The 23752-nt window shown below is 34.9% G+C and overlaps 1 protein-coding gene across 1 annotated transcript in view; it reads left to right on the top strand.

Annotated features, from left to right (window-relative positions):
* Positions 1-2025: 2025 nt before the first annotated feature.
* Positions 2026-23752, top strand: part of antxr2a (ANTXR cell adhesion molecule 2a) — an 87248-nt gene continuing 65521 nt past the window's right edge. Inside the window, 9 exon segments of the mRNA XM_058069994.1 lie at positions 2026-2536; positions 6833-6904; positions 13068-13139; positions 13219-13300; positions 13383-13487; positions 13591-13659; positions 15328-15408; positions 18815-18875; positions 20429-20524. Of these exon segments, the coding sequence (XP_057925977.1) occupies positions 2367-2536; positions 6833-6904; positions 13068-13139; positions 13219-13300; positions 13383-13487; positions 13591-13659; positions 15328-15408; positions 18815-18875; positions 20429-20524 (808 nt within the window). The 5' untranslated portion in view covers positions 2026-2366.

Below are 23752 nucleotides of genomic sequence, written 5' to 3'. Positions count from 1 at the left end.
TAAAATATTAAAAAAATATCAGTTATAAATCACCGATATGGCAAGAGCACTCTGCTATTTTTGAGGATCTTCTGCAAAAATACCCGTCAAAGATTTTCTATACAACAGGAGTGCTCTATTGTTGTTGTTTTTGGTGATATACTGCAAAAATGCTGGTCAAAGATCCTCCATATGACTGGGGTGTTTTGCTATTTTTGAGGACTTACTGCAAAAACACTAGTCAAAGATCATCTATATGACAGTAGTGCTCTGCTGTTTTTGGTGACCTACTGGAAAAATGCCAGTCAGTCAAAGATTCTCCAAATGACAAGAGTGTTCTGTTCTGCAAAAAAAACAAACCAAATCAAAGATCCTTTATATGACACGAGTGTTCTTCTGTTTTTGAGGACCAAGTGCAAAAACGCCAGATTCCAGTGACAGGAATCCACTGCAAAAGAGCAAGTCAAAGATCCTAATGATCTTCCGAATGAGAGATAGCACACTTGTTCAAAGATCCTCTATATCAGAGTGGAGCAAACTAGTGCTGCTTTTTAGGAATCTTCTGCAAAAAAATGCCGGTCAAAGATCCTCTATATTGCTGTTTTTGTGCAAAAAATGAGTCCCACCAAGTGCTGGGAAGTACTTGGCGTGTGTACTGGTGTAAGAGTACTGCAGTGACGGGTAGCTGGTGTGCAGATGAGGAAACGAGAAGATGTTGCTCATGTGTGAGAAAGAGGGAGGGGGGACAGGAGGGGGGGGGGGCGGGGGGGGTGGACAGATGGCGCTTATTCAATCCAACATCCTTTGTCACTTTGTGTTGTTTGCACGCACAAAAGTCACTTCCTGTCCACCCAGCTGACAATTTCAGGGAAAAAACAACAACATGAAGAACCTCATCTAGGTTTGTCCAAAACCCGGCCCGGGGGAGGCATACTGTACGCGGCTCCCGGCTTGAGTCTTATCCGTCCTGCAATGCAACTGTTGAAATATGATGTTGAAATATTCAAGAAAAAGACACAATTTATTTAAAAGATGAAAAAATAAAAAAATCAAAAAATTTTATGTAAATGATAAAAAATTAGGTTGTGAAAATTTTGATAATATACATATAATTATAATATAATAATATATTATACACAATATAGATTATAATATATAAAATATATATTATAATTATATATTAGATATAATTATAAATATAATATACATATATAAGTCAAAATATTATACAAATGAAGTCAAAATATTAATTAAAAAAGTAAAAAACTAACAAGAAAATTCATAATTTTTAAATAATAAAATTATAACAAAGTTGAAATATTAAAGAAAAAGACACAATTTTTTTAAAGATGTAAAAATAAAGAAATAAAATGTAATGTAAATAATAAAAAAATTATTTTGTTGTGAAAAAATGTATAATATACATATAATTATAATGTAATTATTATTATTATTATATATTATAATATATAAAATATATATTATATTTTTAATTATATCTTATATATAATTATATATACATATATAATTATAAATATAATATACATATATAAGTCAAAATATTATACAAAATGAAGTAAAAATATTAATAAAAAAAGCAAAAAAACAAACAAGAAAATTCATAATTTTACAAGAATAAAATTATAAAAAAGAATTATGAATTATTATGAAAACCAATTACAGAAAAATGTTTGAAAAAGTCATAATTAGAAAAATGTACCAGAAAAAAGTTGAAATACTTGAAACAAAACAAAACTGCTGAAATTTTAAGATAATTAAGTGAAAATATTAACAGGAAAAAGTTTAATCAAATGAGACAGAAATTGTAATTTTAGGAGAATAATATTGCAACAAAAATAATGTCATTTTATTAACAAAAGGTTGAAATATTAAAAAATTATATTTTAATTATTTCTTTTTAAGTCTTAATATTATAAAAAAACATGCAAAACAAATATTTTGGGGTATAATCTGGTTTACATCCTTTCATTTTTCACTAGGTGGCCCTCGCTGGAAAAACTTTGGTCACTATTCATTGATTGTCGTCTTTCCCAGCGTCCGTGAAGAGGCGCCATTCACAAATCCCAGCGTCTTGGGAGCCCCCTGAAGGTACCACAAAGTGAAACTCCGAGTGGCGAAGTTGGGTTTGTTGTGTTTGCGTGCTTCATTTCCGTCTATTTCCTCGACGTGTTCGAACCCAGGAAGCCAGGATCGAACCCAGGCTCCGACGAGGATGCGAGTGAGGCAACAGCTATGACGCCTCCGCGGTGATTTCCGCTATTTCGCAGGTCGAGCGGTCAACTAGTGTTGGCTGACACATATACTCGTCACTCGGCTAGATAGCTCCCCTCCAACCCCCATCGATCGACCTCCACGAAGGTTTTAAAATGTCCAAAAAGTCGCATCGCTTGACTTCTCAGGAGGAACTTTTCCACGGGCAAAGTTGGTGGAAAGTGTCCGCCCTCGTTGCACTGCTGCTGGGTGTGCTTGCCTCGACGTGCCGGGCGGAGGAAGCGTCCTGTCATGGAGCCTACGATCTTTATTTCGTCCTGGACAAGTAAGTCCCTGCCTCCCTTACCTTACGGTCTCCTTTTGGACTTTACAGCCACTATCAAGGAGCTTCTACATCACAACAAATCATAACAATGCCCCGCAGATGTGCCCCCTAGTGGCTGTGTGTACACAATTGTAAACAAATATGTTTAGAAATACTTCCTCCAGCTACTTCAGTTTTGTACTTTTTCAAAAGTCTACTAGGTACTACATTGGGTAATAGGAACGTAAAAGTGACTGTAGGGATGCTATTTCATGTATAGAGAGCTCTAATAGTGTTAAACAACATATTTAGAAGGTTGTAAACAAGTTTTCTATGTCTTATTTTCTCATATTATGTCTACTATATTGGGTAATATGAATGTAAAGGTGACTATAGGGATGCTATTTCATGTATAGAGAGCTCTAATAATGTTAAACAACACATTTAGAAGGTTGTAAACAAGTTTTCTATGTCTTATATGTCTTATTTTCTCCTATTATGTCTACTATATTGGGTAATATGAATGTAAAGGTGACTATAGGGGTGCTATTTCATGACTAGAGGGCTCTAATGTTAAAGAAAAGGAATTTAGAAAGGCGTAAACAGGTTTCCTATTGCTTATGTATTATTCTTTGTTATTATTGGGTACTACATTGGGTAATAGCAACATAAAGGTAACTATAGGGATGCTATTTCATGTGTAGAGGGCTCTAATAATGTTAAACAACACATTTAGAAGGTCGTAAACAGGTTTTCTATGTCTTATACTATGTTTAAGTTACTCCTATTATGTCTACTATATTGGGTGATACGAGTGAATGGTGACTATAGGGATGCTATTTCATGTGTAGAGGGCTCTAATAGTGTTAAACAACATATTTAGAGGGTCTTAAACAGGTTTTCCATGTCTTATATGACTTATTTTCTCCTATTATGTCTACTATATTGGGTGATATGAGTGAATGGTGACTATAGGGATGCTATTTCATGTCTAGAGGGCTCTAATGTTAAAGAAAAGGAATTTAGAATGGCGTAAACAGGTTTCCTATTGTTTATGTATTATTCTTTCTTAATTATTGGGTACTACATTGGGTAATAGGAACGTAAAAGTGACTATAGGGATGCTATTTCATGTATAGAGAGCTCTAATAATGTTAAACAACATATTTAGAAGGTCGTAAACAAGTTTTCTATGTCTTATTTTGTCCTATTATGTCTACTATATTGGGTAACATGAATGTAAAGGTGACTATAGGGGTGCTAATTCATGTCTAGAGGGCTCTAATGTTAAAGGAAATGAATTTACAAAGACGTAAACAGGTTTTCTATTGTTTATGTATTATTCTTTCTCTTATTATTGGGTAAGGATTGGGTACTACATTGGATAATAGGACCTTAAAGGTGACTATAGGGATGCTATTTCATGTGTAGAGGGCTCTAATAATGTTAAACAACATATTTAGAAGGTCTTAAACAGGTTTTCCATGTCTTATATGACTTATTTTCTCCTATTATGTCTACTATATTGGGTAATATGAATGTAAAGGTGACTATAGGGATGCTATCTCCTGTATAGAGGGCTCTAATAATGTTAAACACCATATTTAGAAGGTCTTAAACAGGTTTTCCATATCTTATATGACTTATTTTCTCCTATTATGTCAACTATATTGGGTGATATGAGTGAATGGTGACTATAGGGGTGCTATTTAATGTGTAGAGGGCTCTAATAATGTTAAACAACATTTTTAGAAGGTCGTAAACAAGTTTTCTATGTCTTATATGTCTTATTTTCTCCTATTATTTCTACTATATTGGGTAATATGAATGTAAAGGTGACTATAGGGATGCTATCTCCTGTCTAGAGGGCTCTAATAATGTTAAACAACATATTTAGAAGGCCGTAAACAGGTTTTCTATGTCTTATTCTATGTCTAAGTTACTCCTAATATGTCTACTATATTGGGTGATACGAGTGAATGGTGACTATAGGGGTGTTATTTCATGTCTAGAGCGCTCTAATGTTCAACAAAAAAAGAATTTAGAAGGGCGTAAACAGGTTTTCTATTGTTTATGTATTATTTTTTCTTATTATATCTGCTACATTGATTCATAGGAGTGGAAAAGTGACTATAGGGATGCTATTTCATGTGCAGAGAGCTCTAATAATGTTAAATGACATTTAGAAGGTTTTAAACAGGTTTTATATGTCTTATATGTCTTTATAAGCATGTAGGTTTTTCCTATTATGTCTACTATATTGGGTGATAGGAGTGAATGGTGACTATAGGGATGCTATATCATCTGTACTGCTCTAATGTTAAAAACGTATTTAGAAGGTATTTGTGTATGTGTTATTGTCTGTTATGTCCACCATATTGGATTATATGGTACAATGACTGGTAGCTGCTCATCATGAAGTTTCCCGGCAGCTTAAAATGAGCAAATAATAATCAAGTAAATGCGTATTAAGATGGCCGAAAGCGTTTGGAACAGCAGCTGGACGCAATCCTGGCTGACGTTGGGTGTGACGTGTTCAGCCACATGTTGGATCCTGCGGGACGGCGAAGCACGCTCGCGTAAGCCCCAACCACGCCGTCATTCTTGGCCTCGGGATGCTATTTAAAAAAAAAAAAAAAAAAAAAACACCAAGTGTTGCATTCGTGGCGATGATGCAAACCAGGCAGGAAGAGGAGTTGCATCAGCGAGCAGAAGGTTGCACTTCCTGTGTCTCCTAACAGCTGCATGTCACTGAAAGTATTTGTTTTCAGGAAGTGTTTGGGTCCCTCACTCCTGTAAAAAATCTATTTAGAGGGTCATAATCAGGTTTGCTATATTTTATATGACTTATTTTCTCATGTTTGTCGACTATATTGGCTAGTATGAATGTCATGATGACTATAGGGGTGCTATTACATGTCCAAAGGTCTCTCATTATGTTAAAAATTTATTTTAGGTGGTCCTTAACAGGGCCTAAGTGTCTTTTATGTCAAATGTTTTCTAGAATGTCAACTATATTGGGTGATAGGCATGTAAAGGTGACTATAGGGGTGCTATTTCATGTCCAAAGGTCTCTCATTATGTTTAAAATTTATTTTAGATGGTCCTAAACAGGGCCTATGTGTCTTATATGTCAAATGTTTTCGTAGAACGTCTACTATATTGGGTAATAGGCATGTAAAGGTGACTATAGGGGTGCTATTTCATGTCCAAAGGTCTCTCATTATGTTAAAAATTTATTTTAGGTGGTCCTAAACAGGGCCTAGGTGTCTTTTATGTCAAATGTTTTCATAGAACGTCTACTATATTGGGTAATAGGCATGTAAAGGTGACTATAGGGGTGCTAGTTCATGACCAAAGGTCTCTCATTATGTTAAAAAATGATTTTAGAGGGTCCTAAACAGGGCCTAAGTGTCTTTTATGTCAAATGTTTTTGTAGAACGTCTACTATATTGGCTAATAAGAATGTAATGGTGACTATAGGGGTGCTATTTCATGTCCAAAGGTCTCTCATTATGTTAAAAATTGATTTTAGACGGTCCTAAACAGGGCTTCTGTGTCTAATATGTCAAATGTTTTCTAGAACGTCGACTATATTGGGTAATAGGCATGTAAAGGTGACTATAGGGGTGCTAGTTCATGACCAAAGGTCTCTCATTATGTTAAAAAATGATTTTAGATGTTCCTAAACAGGGCCTATGTGTCTTATATGTCAGGTTTTTTTGTAGAACGTCTACTATATTGGGTAATAGGAATGTAATGATGACTATAGGGGTGTTAGTTCATGTCCAAAGGTCTCTCATTATGTTAAAAAATGATTTTAGATGGTCCTAAACAGGGCCTCTGTGTCTTATATGTCAAATGTTTTCTAGAACGTGGACTATATTGGGTAATAGGCATGTAAAGGTGACTATAGGGGTGCTATTTCATGTCCAAAGGTCTCTCATTATGTTAAAAATTAATTTTAGGTGGTCCTTAACAGGGCCCAAGTGTCTTTTATGTCAAATGTTTTCGTAGAATGTCTACTATATTGGGTAATAAGACTGTAAAGGTGACTATAGGGGTGCTATTTCATGTCCAAAGGTCTCTCATCATGTTAAAAATGATTTTAGATGTTCCTAAACAGGGCCTATGTGTCTTATATGTCAGGTTTTTTTGTAGAACGTCTACTATATTGGATAATAAGAATGTAATGATGACTATAGGGGTGTTAGTTCATGTCCAAAGAGCTCTAATAATGTTAAAGTGTCCTCGGTCCTTGTTGTTTAGCTAGCAGTCGCATTTCTCAGCTGATGGTGGACGTTTGTCTCCCTCCAGGTCGGGAAGCGTCGCCAACGACTGGTTCGAGATCTACTCCTTCGTCAAGAACCTCACCGACAGATTCGTGAGGTGAGTCGGCCGCCGTCGGCCTCCTACATTAGTAAATAGCAACTAACTAAGTTATACAGTATACAGTACAGTATACAGTACAGTAGTATAGTGTATTTACTCTGTACACAACACTGGTGTAAAGTGACTATGCATTATATAAAGACATAAATATTTAAAATGGTGGCGTATGGATGCTGTACGCTATTACATACGGAATGAGTACCAGCTTATGGTGATGGACATGTATTTTGATGCAGGAAATAACTTTTTGAAAGGATAAAATAAAAAAAAGCCTTAATTTTTCAGGTAAAACCAAAATATAAACGATAGATAAATACTAAACTAAACTCAATTAAACTCAATTAAACTCAATTAAACTCAATTAAACTAAAATATTTAAATGAAATTAAATTAAATTTAACTAAATTAAACTAAAATATTTAAATGAAATGAAATTAAATTTAACTAAATTAAACAAAAATATTTAAATGAAATGAAATTAAATTTAACTAAATTAAACTAAAATATTTAAATGAAATGAAATTAAATTTAACTAAATTAAACTAAAATATTTAAATGAAATGAAATTAAATTTAACTAAATTAAACAAAAATAAACAAAAATAAACCAAAATAAACTAAAATAAACTAAAATAAACTAAAATAAACTAAAATAAACTAAAATAAACTAAAATAAACTAAAATAAACTAAAATATTTAAATTAAATTAAATTAAATTAAATTTTTCTGCGACTCAAAGTAAACTTCCTATTTTTTGAAGATATGACACAGTTCATAAAAATTAAATTTCATGAAAATAAATTAAAGTTTAATTAAAGTTAAACTGCAGATTTGCGAGGATAAAATAAATAAAATATAAAAATATATATTTTTTGAGAACAAAGTAAAAAAAAAAGTCCAAATAATCAGCCTATTTTTTGAGGTTGAAACAAATTAAAGGTAAATTAAAATAATTTAAATGAAATTAAGGGTTTTTTAATTTCATTTTTTAATTTTCATTTAATTTAATTTTTTTTTTTATTTTAAGGGTGAAATACAATAAAATGAGAGTTATTTCTATTAAATGTAGTCAAATTAAACAAACATATCTTTTGAGTATGAAATCAAATAAATAAAAAATGTAGAAATAATTCTAAAATAAACATATGGAAATAAAATAGTCAAAACATGAAAAAAAATGAAATGAAATCACACAAAATAAAATAAGTTTAGCCAAAACGGGCAAAAATGCTGGATTGCTAACGTGGAGGACCGCACCGGTAAAGGTTCGGCTGTAGGAAACCCTCCCGTTGGCAGTCAGTGTAGTAACACAAAAACCAAATGAAAGTTAATTTCCAAAGGAAATTGGCCGCCCGTCCCTGGAGTGGGTGGTTGGGGGGTGGTTGGGTGGGGGGGTACATTGTGGTCATCCACATCACATCCATACATTTGTAATCGGAATCCTGTCACATTTCACACCTTCGCTTACGGAGCACGAGGCGGCCCCCGTCCCCCCTTTGCACATCCTCTCTCTCTTCAGACAAAAAAATTTTTTTTTTTGCGGCAAAGTCGGAGGCTGGAAGTGTTGGCGCCGCCTGCCAGCACAGGACAGACGGCGGCGGCCCCGCCAGAACCGAGCGCTCGCTTGAAGAAAATAGCAAAAGGCACCAGGTGGGAGTGGGTGGCGGAGCGGAGCGGTCTTCTGGGCTGTGAGAATGGCCATTTGCAACGGGAGCGGCGGCGGGGGCGACGAGGACGAGGAGGAGGAGGAGGGATTTGGGTACGGGCGCCGCACACGTACCCCCCCCTCAGACTCCCCCCTGCTGACAGGCAGACAATGTACAGTAAGACCGGAGTACAATCTGCTGAAGCACGCTCGCTCACCGGGAACGCTTCTGTTCCCGCCATGTGGAGCTAACGGGTGCGCCGCGTCCAACCGCCACGCGTCCGGCCCCCCCTGCTGTGTGTGTTGGCATACCGCGCCCGACGTAGACCGCCGCTGATGTCACAGCTCGGGGGATACAGTAACGTGGTCGCGTGGTCGCGTGGTCGGCCTCGACCCGCCGTCCCGTCGTCCTAATGATTGACAGCGCCTCGGGATTGCCCCCGCGTCTTTGGATTCCCGTCTAAAAGAAGTCCAATGTGTAGTACAGTATTCCCGCTTTTCTTTATATACCGGAAAATAATAAACGCTATGATTTCATTACAATAACCTATTTAAATATTATTAGTAATAATTAAGGAAATTAATGAAGGGGAATTTTTTATTATTAATATTTTTTTCTTTTGTGGGATAAAATAATAAATGGCAAAAAGACATTTTATATGACTATTATATTTAATTAATATATAATTGTGTCATAGTTATTATTACATTATTAATATTACTAATAATTTATATTTTTCTATTTGGTAAATAATGAACAGTATGATTTAATTACAATAACGTATTTAAATATGATTATTAATGAGTAGGAAAATTATTGAAGGGAAATTATTTATGATTAATATATATATTTTTTTTTCTGTGGGATAAAATAATAAATGGCAAAAAGACCAAATCATTTTCCAATGTCATTTTATACGACTATTATATTATATTTAATTAATACATAATTGTGTCATAGTTATTATTACATTATTAATATTAATATTACTAATATTTTATATTTTTCTATTGAGTAAATAATGAACAGTATTATTTAATTACAATAATGTATTTAAATATGATTATTAATGATTAGGAAAATTATTGAAGGGAAATTATTTATGATTAATATATATATTTTTTCTGTGGGATAAAATAATAAATGGCAAAAAGACCAAATAATTTTCCAATGTCATTTTATACGACTATTATCTTATATTTAATTAATACATAGTTGTGTAATAGTTATTATTACATTATTAATATTAATATTACTAATAATTTATATTTTTTCTATTAGGTAAATAATGAACAGTATGATTTAATTACAATAACGTATTTAAATATGATTATTAATGATTAGGAAAATTATTGAAGGGAAATTATTTATGATTAATATATATATATATTTTCTGTGGGATAAAATAATAAATGGCAAAAAGACCAAATAATTTTCCAATTTAATTTTACATAACTATTATTATATTATATTTAATTAATACATAATTGTTTCATAGTTATAATAATAATAATAATAATAATAATAATAATAATAATAATAATAATAATTTATGTTTTTCTATTGGGTAAAATAATTAACAGTATGATTTAATTACAATAACATATTTAAATATGATTATTATTGGTTAGGAAAATTAATGAAGGGAAATTGTTTATTATTAATATTATTTTATAATATTATATTATTATTTTTTTTCTTCTGTGGGATAAAATAATAAATGGCAAAAAGACCAAATACTTTTATTATTATTTATTATTATTATATTATATTTAATTAATACATAATTGTTTCATAGTTATTATTACAATGATAATAATAATAATTTATATTTTTCTATTGGGTAAAATAATTAACAGTATGATTTAATTACAATAACATATTTAAATATGATTATTATTATTGGTTAGAAAAATTAATGAAGGGAAATTGTTTATTATTAATATTATTTTATAATATTATATTATTATTATTTTTTCTTCTGTGGGATAAAATAATAAATGGCAAAAAAACAAATAATTTTCCAATGTCATTTTACATGACTATTATTATATTATATTTAATACATAATTGTGTAATAGTTATTATTACATTATGAATAATTATAATAATTTATATTTTATATTGAATAAAATAATAAACAGTATGATTTAATTACAATAACGTATTTAAATATTATTATTAATATTAGGAAAATTAATGAAGGGAAATATTATATTATTATAATATATTCTATTTAATTAATACATAATTGTGTAAAAGTTGATACAATATTGAAGTCATTTTGTTACATTTATAGTTTGGCATTAGAGCACCCCTCCGCTGCACCGAGCAATGGGATATCCCTGCGGCGATACAGACGAGGAGAGGCTATTCTTCTATAAGATTGTTTACATTTGAATAAAACTTTATTTTTTTGTCTAAATTATGATACATATTGTATATGGCTATTCACCCTAAATATACCAGGATATGACTTTTATCCCTAAATTAAATAGGATATTTTTCCACAGATGGAAGCATCTGGGAATGTCCGAAATGTCATATTGGTACAAAAATAACCGCAGTACACCCCCCCCCCCCCCACCCCCGGCATCTTAGATCCTCTTTTCGAAGCGGAACATGTCATTTGTCACCTTCAGACGTGTCTGTGCTTTTTTTTAAAATCAGTCAGTAATGCTACATTAGCGAGACAATATCCAGTACAGGAAGTACTCTACAGAAACCCCTAGGAACTTTTCCAGTGCTACATTGTGTCTTAAATTATTTTATTATGTCCTCTGTATTGGATAACAGGAGTGTAAAGGTCACTATAGGGGTGCTATATAATGTATAAAGGACTCTAATAATGTTAAAGCATATTTTGAAGGTCATTAACTGGTTTTCTATCTCTTATTTTCCCTTATTATGTCTACTACATTGGGTAATAGGAGTGTAAATGGGACTATAGGGGTGTTATTTCATGTCCAGAGGGCTCTAATAATGTTACAGCGTTTTTCAGAAGGTCATAAAAAGGTTTTCTATCTCTTATTGTCACTTACTATGTCTACTATATTGGGTAACAGGAGTGTAAAGGTGACTATAGGGGTGTTATATCATGTATAGAGGGCTCTAATAATGTTAAAGCATATTTAGTAGGTCATTAACTGGTTTTCTATGTCATATTTTGCCTTATTATGTCTACTATATTGGGTAACAGGAGTGTAAAGGTGACTATAGGGGTGCTATATCATGTATAGAGGGCTCTAATAATGTTAAAGCATATTTAGAAGGTCATTAACTGGTGTTCTATCTCTTATTTTCCCTTATTATGTCTACTACATTGGGTAATAGGAGTGTACATGTGACTATAGGGGTGTTATTTCATGTCTAGAGGGCTCTAATAATGTTAAAGCGTTTTTCAGAAGGTCATAAAAAGGTTTTCTATCTCTTATTGTCACTTACTATGTCTACTATATTGGGTAATAGAAGTGTAAATGTGACTATAGGGGTGCTATATCATGTCGAGAGGGCTCTAATAATGTTTAAGCGTTTTTTTAGAAGGTCATAAAAAGGTGAACTTTATTTTTAAATAATCTTTGTCATTATTAGAACTATTTCTCCTATCTAATTTTCCTAAAATTACAACTTTATTTTGGTACATATATATAAAATAAATATATGTTTTTTCTTCATAATATTCAGAATTTATTCTCATAAAACCACAACTTTTTTTTCTTTGTGGTGTACACCTTTTTTCATCAATATTTTGTATCCCACTTATTATGATTATTCTAAATTTTCCAACAATTTCAACTCTCTCCCATCGTATTTTGAATTTATTTTGGTAATATTTTAATTATTTCCACAACCTAATTTTCCAAAAATGACAACTTTATGTGTTGTTCTGTTTGTTTCTTTTAGAATATTTTTTTCTTTTAATATTTTGACTTTATATTTGTAAAATTCCAGCTATTTTTTCCATGATAGCCGTTTTGAAAAAATATTTTTTTAACTTTCTTTTTCTACGACAAATTTTAACTTTATTCTCACAATGTTATAACTTTTTCAATTAAAAAAAAAAGACAACTTTATTTGTTTTTTTAGAATATTACTTATAATATATATAAATATATATATAATATATATAATAATAATAATATAATATATATAAATAATATTTATTTCAACTTTATGCCATTAAAATGACTATTTTCCTCATAATATTACAGCATTATTCTAAAAAATAATATTTTTACTTTTAATATTTTTACTTTTAATATTTTTACTTTTAATATTTTGACGTCTTTCTTGTAAAATTACAAAAAATTACTTCAGTTTTTTTAGATTTCTATTTCTATAATATTTTTAGAATATGCCGCGGGCCAATAAAAAACACTTTGGACTCCCCTGTCATTGCTTAAAGATGCGTCGTCACCATGGCAACAGCAGCGATGCTCGCTCTTCCCGCTGTTATCAGTGATTTTCCAAAATCCCAAAAAATGTTTTTTTTTTTTTTTATGTGACCCCCTCCAGTCCGAGAATGAGAGTGTCCTTCATCGTGTTCTCGGCCCAAGCTCGCGTTCTCCTCCCGCTGACAGGAGACAGGTAAACATGTCGGGAACGCCACCTCGGCGGGAACGCCACCTCGGCGTGTGACGGCATCGTGTACTTTCTTGTCCCGAAGGTCCCAGATCGAAGGAGGCCTGGAGAAACTACGAGGCGTCACGCCGGCCGGCGAGACGTACATGCACGAGGGCATCAAAGAGGTAGACCCGCCCCCCCCCTCGCCACCTCGCCGTCCATGCGTTGTTTGTGTTGTGCCACTTTTCCCTCACTTTTGTCTGTCAGGCCACAGACCAGATCCAGAAGCAGGCCACCAAGCCCTCCAGCATCATCCTGGCGCTGACGGACGGGAAGCTGGAAGTGTTTGTTCACGAGCTCACCGTCAAGCAGGTCAGACGCTTCCTCGTCCTCGCCGGGATTCCGAGTTTGGAATTGAATTCCTGATTTTTTTTTTTTTTTTTGGCTTTGCTCGATCCGTGTGCTTTCATGGCAGGCCGACGAAGCCAGGAGGTACGGCGCTCGCGTCTACTGTGTTGGCATCAAGGACTTTGATGAGCAGCAGGTGAGAGAAGGTCAACAAAAGGGAAAATCGGCATTCATTTTAGGACATTTTAAGTCAACATTTAAGTCAACATATTCAGTCATAAAATCATAAAATAATAATATAAAATAAAATAATATAATAATATTAAATATAAAATAATATAATAATATATCTTTATAAATATAATAATATAAAATAATATTTTATTATCTTGTAGTTGAAATATTAAAGACCAAAGGCGTAATATTATAGAAAATAAAACAAATAAAATTGTTAAATAAAATGAAATAAAATGAAATAAAATGAAATAAAATGAAATAAAATGAAATAAAATAAAATAAAATAAAATAAAATAAAATAAAATAAAATAAAATAAAATAAAATAAAATAAAATAAAATAAAATAAAATAACATAAAATAAAATAAAATAAAATAAAATAAAATAAAATAAAAATTAAAAAAACAATAAAAAAATGTTATGTAGTAAATTAATGTAGTAAAATTATTATAAGAAACAAACAACTTAATTAAATTATTTCTTTGTAATATTAACTTGGATTAAAAAAAGAAAAAAGTTAAAAAAAAACATGAGAATTGGAGAAAACGGCCGTCGAATTTATGAGAATGAAACCAAATATGAATATTAAAAAAGTAGCAATTTTAGTAGAAAAAACTTTATTTAATGTAGTAAAATTATTATAAAAAACCAACAACCTAATAAAATTATTTCTTTGTAATATTAACCTGGATAAAAAAAAAATAAAATTATGGGACTAAAGTAAAAATTATGAGAAGAAAAATTTAGCTGAACAAGTAAAAAAATAGCTGTAATTTTATGAAAATAAAACCAAAATATTAAGACAAAAACATGTGATCCTAATGAGGAAAATAGTAATAAATAATTATTATTTTTATATTTTTATATTTTTATATTTTTATATTTTTATATTTTTATATTTTTATATTTTTATATTTTTATATTTTTATATTTTTATATTTTTATATTTTTATATTTTTATATTTTTATATTTTTATTATATAATTATTATGTTGTTATTGTTATTATTTGTTAATATTTTTATATTTGTATGTTTTTAGATTTTTATTACATAATTATTATTATATAATAATAATTATTATAGGAAAACAATTGTAGCATAGAGTTGAAATATTGAAGAAAAAAGTCATAATATGAAAAACAATAAAATATTTTTGGAAAATTTTGTTTGGGGGGGCGGGGGGGGATATGTACTATTATGGAAATAAAGTCAAATAATAAAGTGAGTGTGGCCCCCGCTGGAGGATAAAGTTAGGACACCCCCGCCAGTGTGCAGCCAATGGAGGCTTCCGGAACGGCCGCCCTGACCCACCCTGGGACCCCATGACAGGATGTCCACATTTGAGACTTACTTGGAGACGCCTTCCGACATTTCGTCGGCCTGTGCCGAGTCAGTGCGTCCAAGATGGCGTCCCACCGTAACCATTGGTAACCACCCGGCGCCCGCTAAGTCCCAAACAAAGGCAACACGCGTCCCAGTTTTGCGGTGCCACAGTGGTGCCATCTGCTCGGGCGCCTGCTGCCCGTTGTTTGAAAGCAAAGGCTCGCTCTCGCAAAGACGGACGGGAGTCGCAGTCCGAAGCAGCGCGGCCACGCGTCACCACTCCTCTCCCGTGTCGCCCTCGCAGCTCGCCGACATCGCCGACACCCGGGACCAAGTGTTCCCCGTCAAAGATGGCTTCCACGCGCTCAAAGGCATCGTCAACTCGGTGAGTGGGCCTTCTTTCTTTCGCTTGGAAGCGGCACGTTTGGGCGGATGCCTCATTTCCTGTCCGCTTGACCCCAAAGCAAACGTTTGGGGTCCAAGTGCTGGGACCAGAATCTGGTAGGGGTGGGGGTTGCCAGATGTGCCGCAGGAAGTAGGAGATGCTTTTCCACCCACATTAGCTAAATATGAAACGTTTTGTGTCTAACCCTACCTGCCCCCCGTCCGCCCCCAACCCCCGTCCCCAGGGGGACCCCCTCCCCCTCGTCTGCCTTCCCCTTTCCGACATACTTTGTCTATCTTAATTGAATCTTTCATGGAAAAAAAAAACCATCTGCAACACTTGACATCCTGTTGCTGGTAAAATCAGGACTTCAAAATAAAAGAAACATTTTATTTTTTAGTAATATATTTAACTTCATTTGGAAAAATAATAATAATAATAACAATAACAATTGGGCACCAAGTTGTAGCAAATTGGACTTCAAAATAATTTTTAAAAAATATTTTTGTATTATTATATATTTTTTAGAACGGTTCTAATACTACCTGCTAGTCCTACCGGTGGAGGGGGGTTGGGGGGACGGGGGCGCCTATGTCAGGGTGTCAGCTGTCATAGGCTCCAGCATAGCCGCGATGTTGGCATGTTGTGATTTCAATTTGGGGCCCATAAAGAAGAAAAAATGAGCCACATTAGGACCCCGGGCCGGACTTTGGACACCCATGCGTTGCCCCTATTTAGAAATAGCGTTCTGCTTGTTTTCCAAGTGTAAAAAGAAGCGTGTGATTGGCTGACAATCAGGGCACATTGGATCGGCGTTCCAGAAGCAGCGGGGGTCGCCTTCATGGATGCCCCCACCCCCCCGTCTGCCATTCAAGTCAGAGGGGCCTCCTTTTGGGGCGGCGTCATGATGCTAAGACGTATTGGCGTACAAAACATATCTCTCACCTTTGCTCGTGAAAAAAGCCCCCCCCCCCGCCCCCTTTCCTGGTTCCTTTTAACGGAGTCCAAGTCTGTCTCAAGTGGGGACTTTTGGATGTGAGCCCCCTGCACCCCCCACCCACAAATGCTCGTTAGCGTTGTTTGACACCCGGGAAACCCGCTAATGTTATTTGGTGTTGGTGTATTACACACCAAACCACCATCTTTGGCCCCCCAGGACACGACGGCACCCACCCTTCCTGCTACTAGCGTCCTCCAACCCTCCCCGAGAGGGTCCCCTCTTTGGGGGACTCGTACCCTCCTAAATCTTCCTTTCTCTTTCTGTTTTTTTTCTCTTGTTTTTCTACTTCTTTATTTTTCTTAGTCTGCTGCTTTCTTTCTTATTTTTATTTTGGTCATTATTTCTTATGATGATGACTATTATTATTATTCACTCATTCATTCATTCATTTTCTACTGCTTATACTCTTGAGGGTTGCGGGGTGTTATTATGATTATGCTTTTATTTTTATTTTTATTTTTATTTTTATTTTTATTTTTATTTTTATTTTTATTTTTATTTTTATTTTTATTTTTATTTTTATTTTTATTTTTATTTTTATTTTTATTTTTATTTTTATTTTTATTTTTATTTTTATTTTTTTATTTTAATTTTAATTTTTATTCATTTTCTACCGCTTTTCCTCACACGGGTTGAGTGGGGTTATTATGATTATGATTATGATTATGATTATGATTATGATTATGATTATGATTATGATTTTGTTTTTGTTTTTGTTTTTGTTTTTGTTTGTTTTTGTTTTTGTTTTTGTTTTCTACCGCTTATCCTCACAAGAGTTGCGGGGGGTTATTTTAATTTTAATTTTAATTTTAATTTTAATTTTAATTTTAATTTTAATTTTAATTTTAATTTTAATTTTAATTTTAATTTTAATTTTAATTTTAATTTTAATTTTAATTTTAATTTTAATTTTAATTTTAATTTTAATTTTAATTCATTTTCTACCGCTTTTCCTCACAAGGGTTGCGTGGGGTTATTATGATTATGATTTTATTTTTGTTTTTGTTTTCTACCGCTTATCCTCACAAGGGTTGCGGGGGGTTATTATAATTTTTATTTTTATTTTTATTTTTATTTTTATTTTTATTTTTATTTTTATTTTTATTTTTATTTTTATTTTTATTTTTATTTTTATTTTTATTTTTATTTTTATTTTTATTTTTATTTTTACTTTTACTTTTACTTTTACTTTTACTTTTACTTTTTCAATTTTAATTTTAATTTTAATTTTAATTTTAATTTTAATTTTAATTTTAATTTTAATTTTAATTTTAATTTTAATTCATTTTCTACCGCTTTTCCTCACAAGGGTTGCGTGGGGTTATTATGATTATGATTTTATTTTTGTTTTTGTTTTCTACCGCTTATCCTCACAAGGGTTGCGGGGGGTTATTATAATTTTTATTTTTATTTTTATTTTTATTTTTATTTTTATTTTTATTTTTATTTTTATTTTTATTTTTATTTTTATTTTTATTTTTATTTTTATTTTTATTTTTATTTTTATTTTTATTTTTACTTTTACTTTTACTTTTACTTTTACTTTTACTTTTTCAATTTTAATTTTAATTTTAATTTTAATTTTAATTTTAATTTTAATTTTAATTTTAATTTTAATTTTAATTTTAATTTTAATTTTAATTTTAATTTTAATTTTAAAATGGATACTTTTAAAATTAAAACACGGGTGTGTAAGTATCCAAGTGTAGCAAATGAGACCCCTCCTGTATCATCAAGTTGATATGAATAATTAATTAATACCACGGAGGGGGGGGGGGTTGCGATGTCATAAATCAGCGGCAAAGGTATTCCCGACAAACACGCAGGGAAGCGGCCAAATAAGCGGACATCTTTATTCCCGCTGTGTTGTTGTCTTTATCTGGGCTGTGCCCGGGAAGTCATTATCCCGGAATAAACGCTTCCGTATCCTGCTGTCACATTAGCGGCGGCGCTGTAAATACTTCTTCGCGTTCAGATTGAAGCCGCGGGCAACATCAGATGAAAGGTCCGAGTGTGCGATATTGCGGTTAATATGCTTCTTTTTACCGAGTGTGTACTGAGATTTGCATAGTTTGTCCTTTGTTGATTTATTGAATGGGGACAGTGCGGCTGTGTGACAGGGGCTCTCGCAAGGCTCTTTATATGTTAATGCCGCATCCGCCGCTTTTAATAGAACCCGGGGGATGTAATAGTTCCGCATAATTTTCCCATAAAGGCTTCGGAACGCCGATATCCTCACCCCACCGCCGCCCCCGTAGCTGCCAGGCCCCAATCGCGCTGGAGACGTTTCTCAGGTGTTGCACCTTAATCTGTTTTCTAAAGCTGACATAGTTGATAGGCGGCGCGGCGTGATGTATTTGTTCCGGGCCCTGCGGCGATGATGTGCCACTATGTCTCTCTCCGCAGATATTGAAGAGATCGTGCACCGAAATCCTGAGCGTGGAGCCCTCCAGCGTCTGTGTCAACGGTGAGTGGAAGTGTTTTTTTTTTTTTTTTTTTTCTATTGGCAGCTGATCTTAACTGGGATAGCGGCGACGTGTCCTCCGAGACGCAAGCAGCTGATAGCTGATGGCGGCGCATTATTTCACTACAGTCCTCATCAATCTTCTTCTGCTGGGCCCAAAGTGCTGCCCGACAAACTTTTATGTTGCATTTTTGGTCTTTTGGCTGAAAAATAAGACATAGAAAACCTGTTTACGACCTTTTAAATGTTTTTTTTAAACATTATTAGAGACCTCTAGGAATGAAATAACACCCCTATAGTCACCTTTACACTCCTATTACCCAATACAGTAGACATATGAAAATTAGATAAGACACAGAAAACCTGTTTACGACCTGTTATATGTTTTTTTTTAACAGTATTAGAGACCTCCAGATGTGAAATAACATCCCTATAGTCACCTTTACATTACTATTACCCAATATAGTAGATGTATAAAAATAAGATAAGATAAAATGTAAAATATAAGATAAGATAAAATGTGTTTATGACCTTTTAAATATATTTTTTACATTAGAGACCTCTAGGAATTAAATAACACCCCTATAGTCACCTTTACACTTTTATTATGCTATAGAGTAGACGTATGCAAATAACATAAGACACAGAAAACTGTTTATGATCATTGAAATGTTTTTTTTTAACATTATTAGAACCCTCCAGACATGAAATAACACCCCTATAGTCACCTTTACACTCCTATTACCCAATATAGTAGATATAATAAGAGAAAATAAGACATAGAAAACCTGTTTACAACCTTTTAAATGTTTTTTTAACATTATTAGAGACCTCCAGACGTGAAATAACACCCCTATAGTCACATTTACACTCCTATTACCCAATATAGTAGACGTAATAAGAGAAAATAAGACATAAAAACCTGTTTACGACCTTTTAAATGTTTTTTTAACATTATTAGAGCTCTCCAGACATTAAATAACACCCCTATAGTCACCTTTACACTCATATTACCCAATATAGTAGACGTAATAAGAGAAAATAAGACATAAAAAAACGGTTTACGACCTTTTAAATGTTTTTTTAACATTATTAGAGACCTCCAGACGTGAAATAACACCCCTATAGTCACCTTTACACTCCTATTACCCAATATAGTAGACATAATAAGAGAAAATAAGACATAGAAAACCTGTTCACAACCTTTTAAATGTTTTTTTTAACATTATTAGAGACCTCCAGATGTGAAATAACATCCCTATAGTCACCTTTACACTCCTATTACCCAATATAGTAGACGTAATAAGAGAAAATAGGACATAGAAAACTGTTCACGACCTTTTAAATGTTTTTTTAACATGATTAGAGATTTCTAGGAATGAAATAACACCCCTATAATGAACTTTACGCTTTTATTATGCAATAGAGTAGATGTATGGTACGTGGGTGGGCCTGTTTTTCACATAAAAAACTGGGCCAAATGATCAAAATGGCCCCCGAGTCCTTTGTTCTTCCAGTCTTGTCCCGTCATCATCTCCCAAATGTTTCCATTCCAGAGTCCTTCAACATCGTCCTACGAGGGAATGGCTTTGCTCTCGGCCGCAGCAGCGAAAGTGTGGTGTGCAGCTTCATCTTGGACCAGCAAACCATTAGTAAGTTAGTACCTGGTCCCCGTCCTGGTCCCCGTCGTGGTGTCTGTTGTCGTCACCGTCGTGGTCCCTGTTGTGGTCCCCGTTGTGGTCCTTGTTGTGGCCCTCTTTATTGTCTCCGTTGTGGTCTCCGTTGTGGTGTCCATCATGGTCCTCATTGTGGTCCCCGTAGTGGTCTCCATCATGGTCCTCATTGTGGTCCCCGTAGTGGCTCTCGTTGTGGTCCCCATCGTGGTCCACGTAGTGGCCCCCGTTGTGGTCTCCATCATGGTCCTCATCGTGGTCCCCATAGTGGCCCTTGTTGTGGTCCCCATCATGGCCCTCGTTGTGGTCCCCATCGTGGTCCCTGTCGTGGTCCTCATCGTGGTCCTCGTCGTGGTCTCTGTTGTGGTCCCCGTCGTGGTCCCTGTCATGGTCCCCGTCATGGTCTCTGTTGTGGTGCCCATCGTGGTCCCCATCGTGGTCCCTGTTGTGTTCCCCGTTGTGGTCCCTGTCGTGGTCCCCGTCGTGATCGTGGTCCCCGTAGTAGCCCTCGTTGTGGTCCCTATCGTGGCCCTTGTTGTGGTCCCCATCGTGGTCCTCATCGTGGTCCCCGTAGTGGCCCTTGTTGTGGTCCCCGTCGTGGTCCCCGTCGTGGTCCCCGTCGTGGTCCCCATCTTGGTCCCTGTTGTGTTCCCCGTTGTGGTCCCCGTTGTGGTCCCCGTTGTGGTCCCCATCGTGGCCCCCGTTGTGGTCTCCATCATGGTCCTCATCGTGGTCCCTGTAGTGGCCCTTGTTGTGGTCCCCGTTGTGGTCTCCATCATGGTCCTCATCGTGGTCCCCGTCGTGGTCGTGGTCCCCGTAGTGGCCCTTGTTGTGGTCCCCGTCGTGGTCGTGGTCCCCGTAGTGGCCCTTGTTGTGGTCCCCGTCGTGGCCCCCGTTGTGGTCCCCATCGTGGTCCCTGTCGTGGTCCCCATCGTGGTCCCTGTTGTGTTCCCCGTTGTGGTCCCCGTCGTGGTCCCCGTAGTGGCCCTCATTGTGGTCCCCGTCGTGGCCCTCGTTGTGGTCCCTGTGGTGGTCCCTGTTGTGGTTCCCGTCGTAGTTCTCGTCGTGGCCCCCGTCGTGGCCCCCGTCGTGGTCCCTGTCGTGGTCCCTGTCGTGGTCCCCATCGTGGTCCCCATCCGGCCTCCCCGGGAACAGCGAGGCTATGTAGGTCAACTGTGCTCCTTATTTCGGGATGCAGTCTGTTCTGCTGAGAAACAAACGGCATTTGGCGCCCGGAGCTCATCTTCTCAAACACTCATTTGGCGGCGGGTTGGGCGGCATCGGCGGGTTGGGCGGCATCGAACGCTGCCAATGACAACACTTCCCTCCTTGACGAGTTCTTTTCTGATGCCACAGACTAAAATACTTGAGCATATTTTCTCTGCTTTTTAAAGAGCGGGACTTAGTTAGGAAGCGGCCGTCAGCAGATGTCCTCCTGCGCGTCCTTTCTCAGTTTAGTCGCGTTCGGTCGCGTCCGCCCACTTGGGGCCGCCGATTCCCGTTTTTGGCTTCCCGCATGTGTTCCGACGACCTTTTTGACGGCGGGGGCACGTTTTTAATTATGGACAGGCATCATGGCGGCTCTCAAACACGCCGCATATGCGAGACAGATGCTCCCGTCTTCTCTGTCACCTCGGCAGTTGGAGGCCCGGGCGCAAACAAACGACCTCCGTGGCCGAAGACGTTTCCAACCTCCCTGATCCTCAGCAGATGCACGCGCACACACACACACACACACACACACACACACACACACACACACACACACACACACACTCCAAACACATGCTGATGCAGACATACACACACACTGCATGCACAATGCCGCCCAATATTTGTCCCTACAAATATTGGGTTCCATGGAAGGTGGTAAAATAACTCACTATGACAGCGGCATGCTAAAAACATGATACGTCATAACACGAAATGTTGCAAGTATGAAATATCATAACATGAAATGGTGCAACTGTGAAATATCAAAACATGAAATGGTGCAACTGTGAAATATCAAAACATGAAATGTTGCAAGTATGAAATATCATAACATGAAATGCTGTAACTGTGAAATATCATAACACGAAATGTTGCAAGTATGAAATATTGTAACATGAAATTTTGCAACTGTGAAATATGATAACATGAAACGTTGCAAGTATGAAATATGGTAACATGAAATGGTGCAACATGAAATGTTGCAAGTATGAAATATCATAACATGAAATGTTGCAACTGTGAAATATGGTAACATGAAATGTTGCAACTGTGAAATATCATAACATGAAATGTTGCAACTATGAAATATCATAACATGAAATGTTGCAACTGTGAAATATCATAACATGAAATGTTGCAACTATGAAATATCATAACATGAAATGTTGCAAGTATGAAATATCATAACATGAAATGGTGCAACTGTGAAATATCGTAACCTGAAATGGTGCAAGTAGGAAATATCGTAATATGAAATGGTCCAAAACTATGAAATATCGTAACATGAAATGTTGCAACTGTGAAATATCATAACATGAAATGTTGCAAGTATGAAATATCATAACATGAAATTTTGCAACTGTGAACATGAAACGTTGCAAGTATGAAATATGGTAACATGAAATGGTGCAACATGAAATGTTGCAAGTATGAAATATAGTAACATGAAATGCTGCAACAATGAAATATCATAACATGAAATGTTGCAACTGTGAAATATCATAACATGAAATGTTGCAAGTATGAAATATCATAACACGAAATGTTGCAAGTATGAAATATGGTAACATCAAATGTTGCAAGTATGAAATATCATAACATGAAATGCTGCAACTGTGAAATATCATAACATGAAATGCTGCAAGTATGAAATATAACAAGAAATGTTGCAAATATGAAATATCATAACTTGAAATGTTGCAAGTATGAAATATCATAACATGAAATGTTGCAAATATGAAATATCATAACTTGAAATGTTGCAAATATGAAATATCATAACTTGAAATGTTGCAAGTATGAAATATCATAACATGAAATGTTGCAAGTATGAAATATCATAACTTGAAATGTTGCAAATATGAAATATCATAACATGAAATGTTGCAACTGTGAAATATCATAACATGAAATGTTGCAAGTATGAAATATCATAACTTGAAATGTTGCAAATATGAAATATCATAACATGAAATGTTGCAACTGTGAAATATC

This window comes from Doryrhamphus excisus, chromosome 4 (genome assembly GCF_030265055.1).
Source record: "Doryrhamphus excisus isolate RoL2022-K1 chromosome 4, RoL_Dexc_1.0, whole genome shotgun sequence".
Classification (NCBI taxonomy): Eukaryota; Metazoa; Chordata; class Actinopteri; order Syngnathiformes; family Syngnathidae; genus Doryrhamphus; species Doryrhamphus excisus.
Note: the sequence above shows the minus strand (reverse complement) of the source record. Positions and strands in the feature narration are given on the sequence as shown.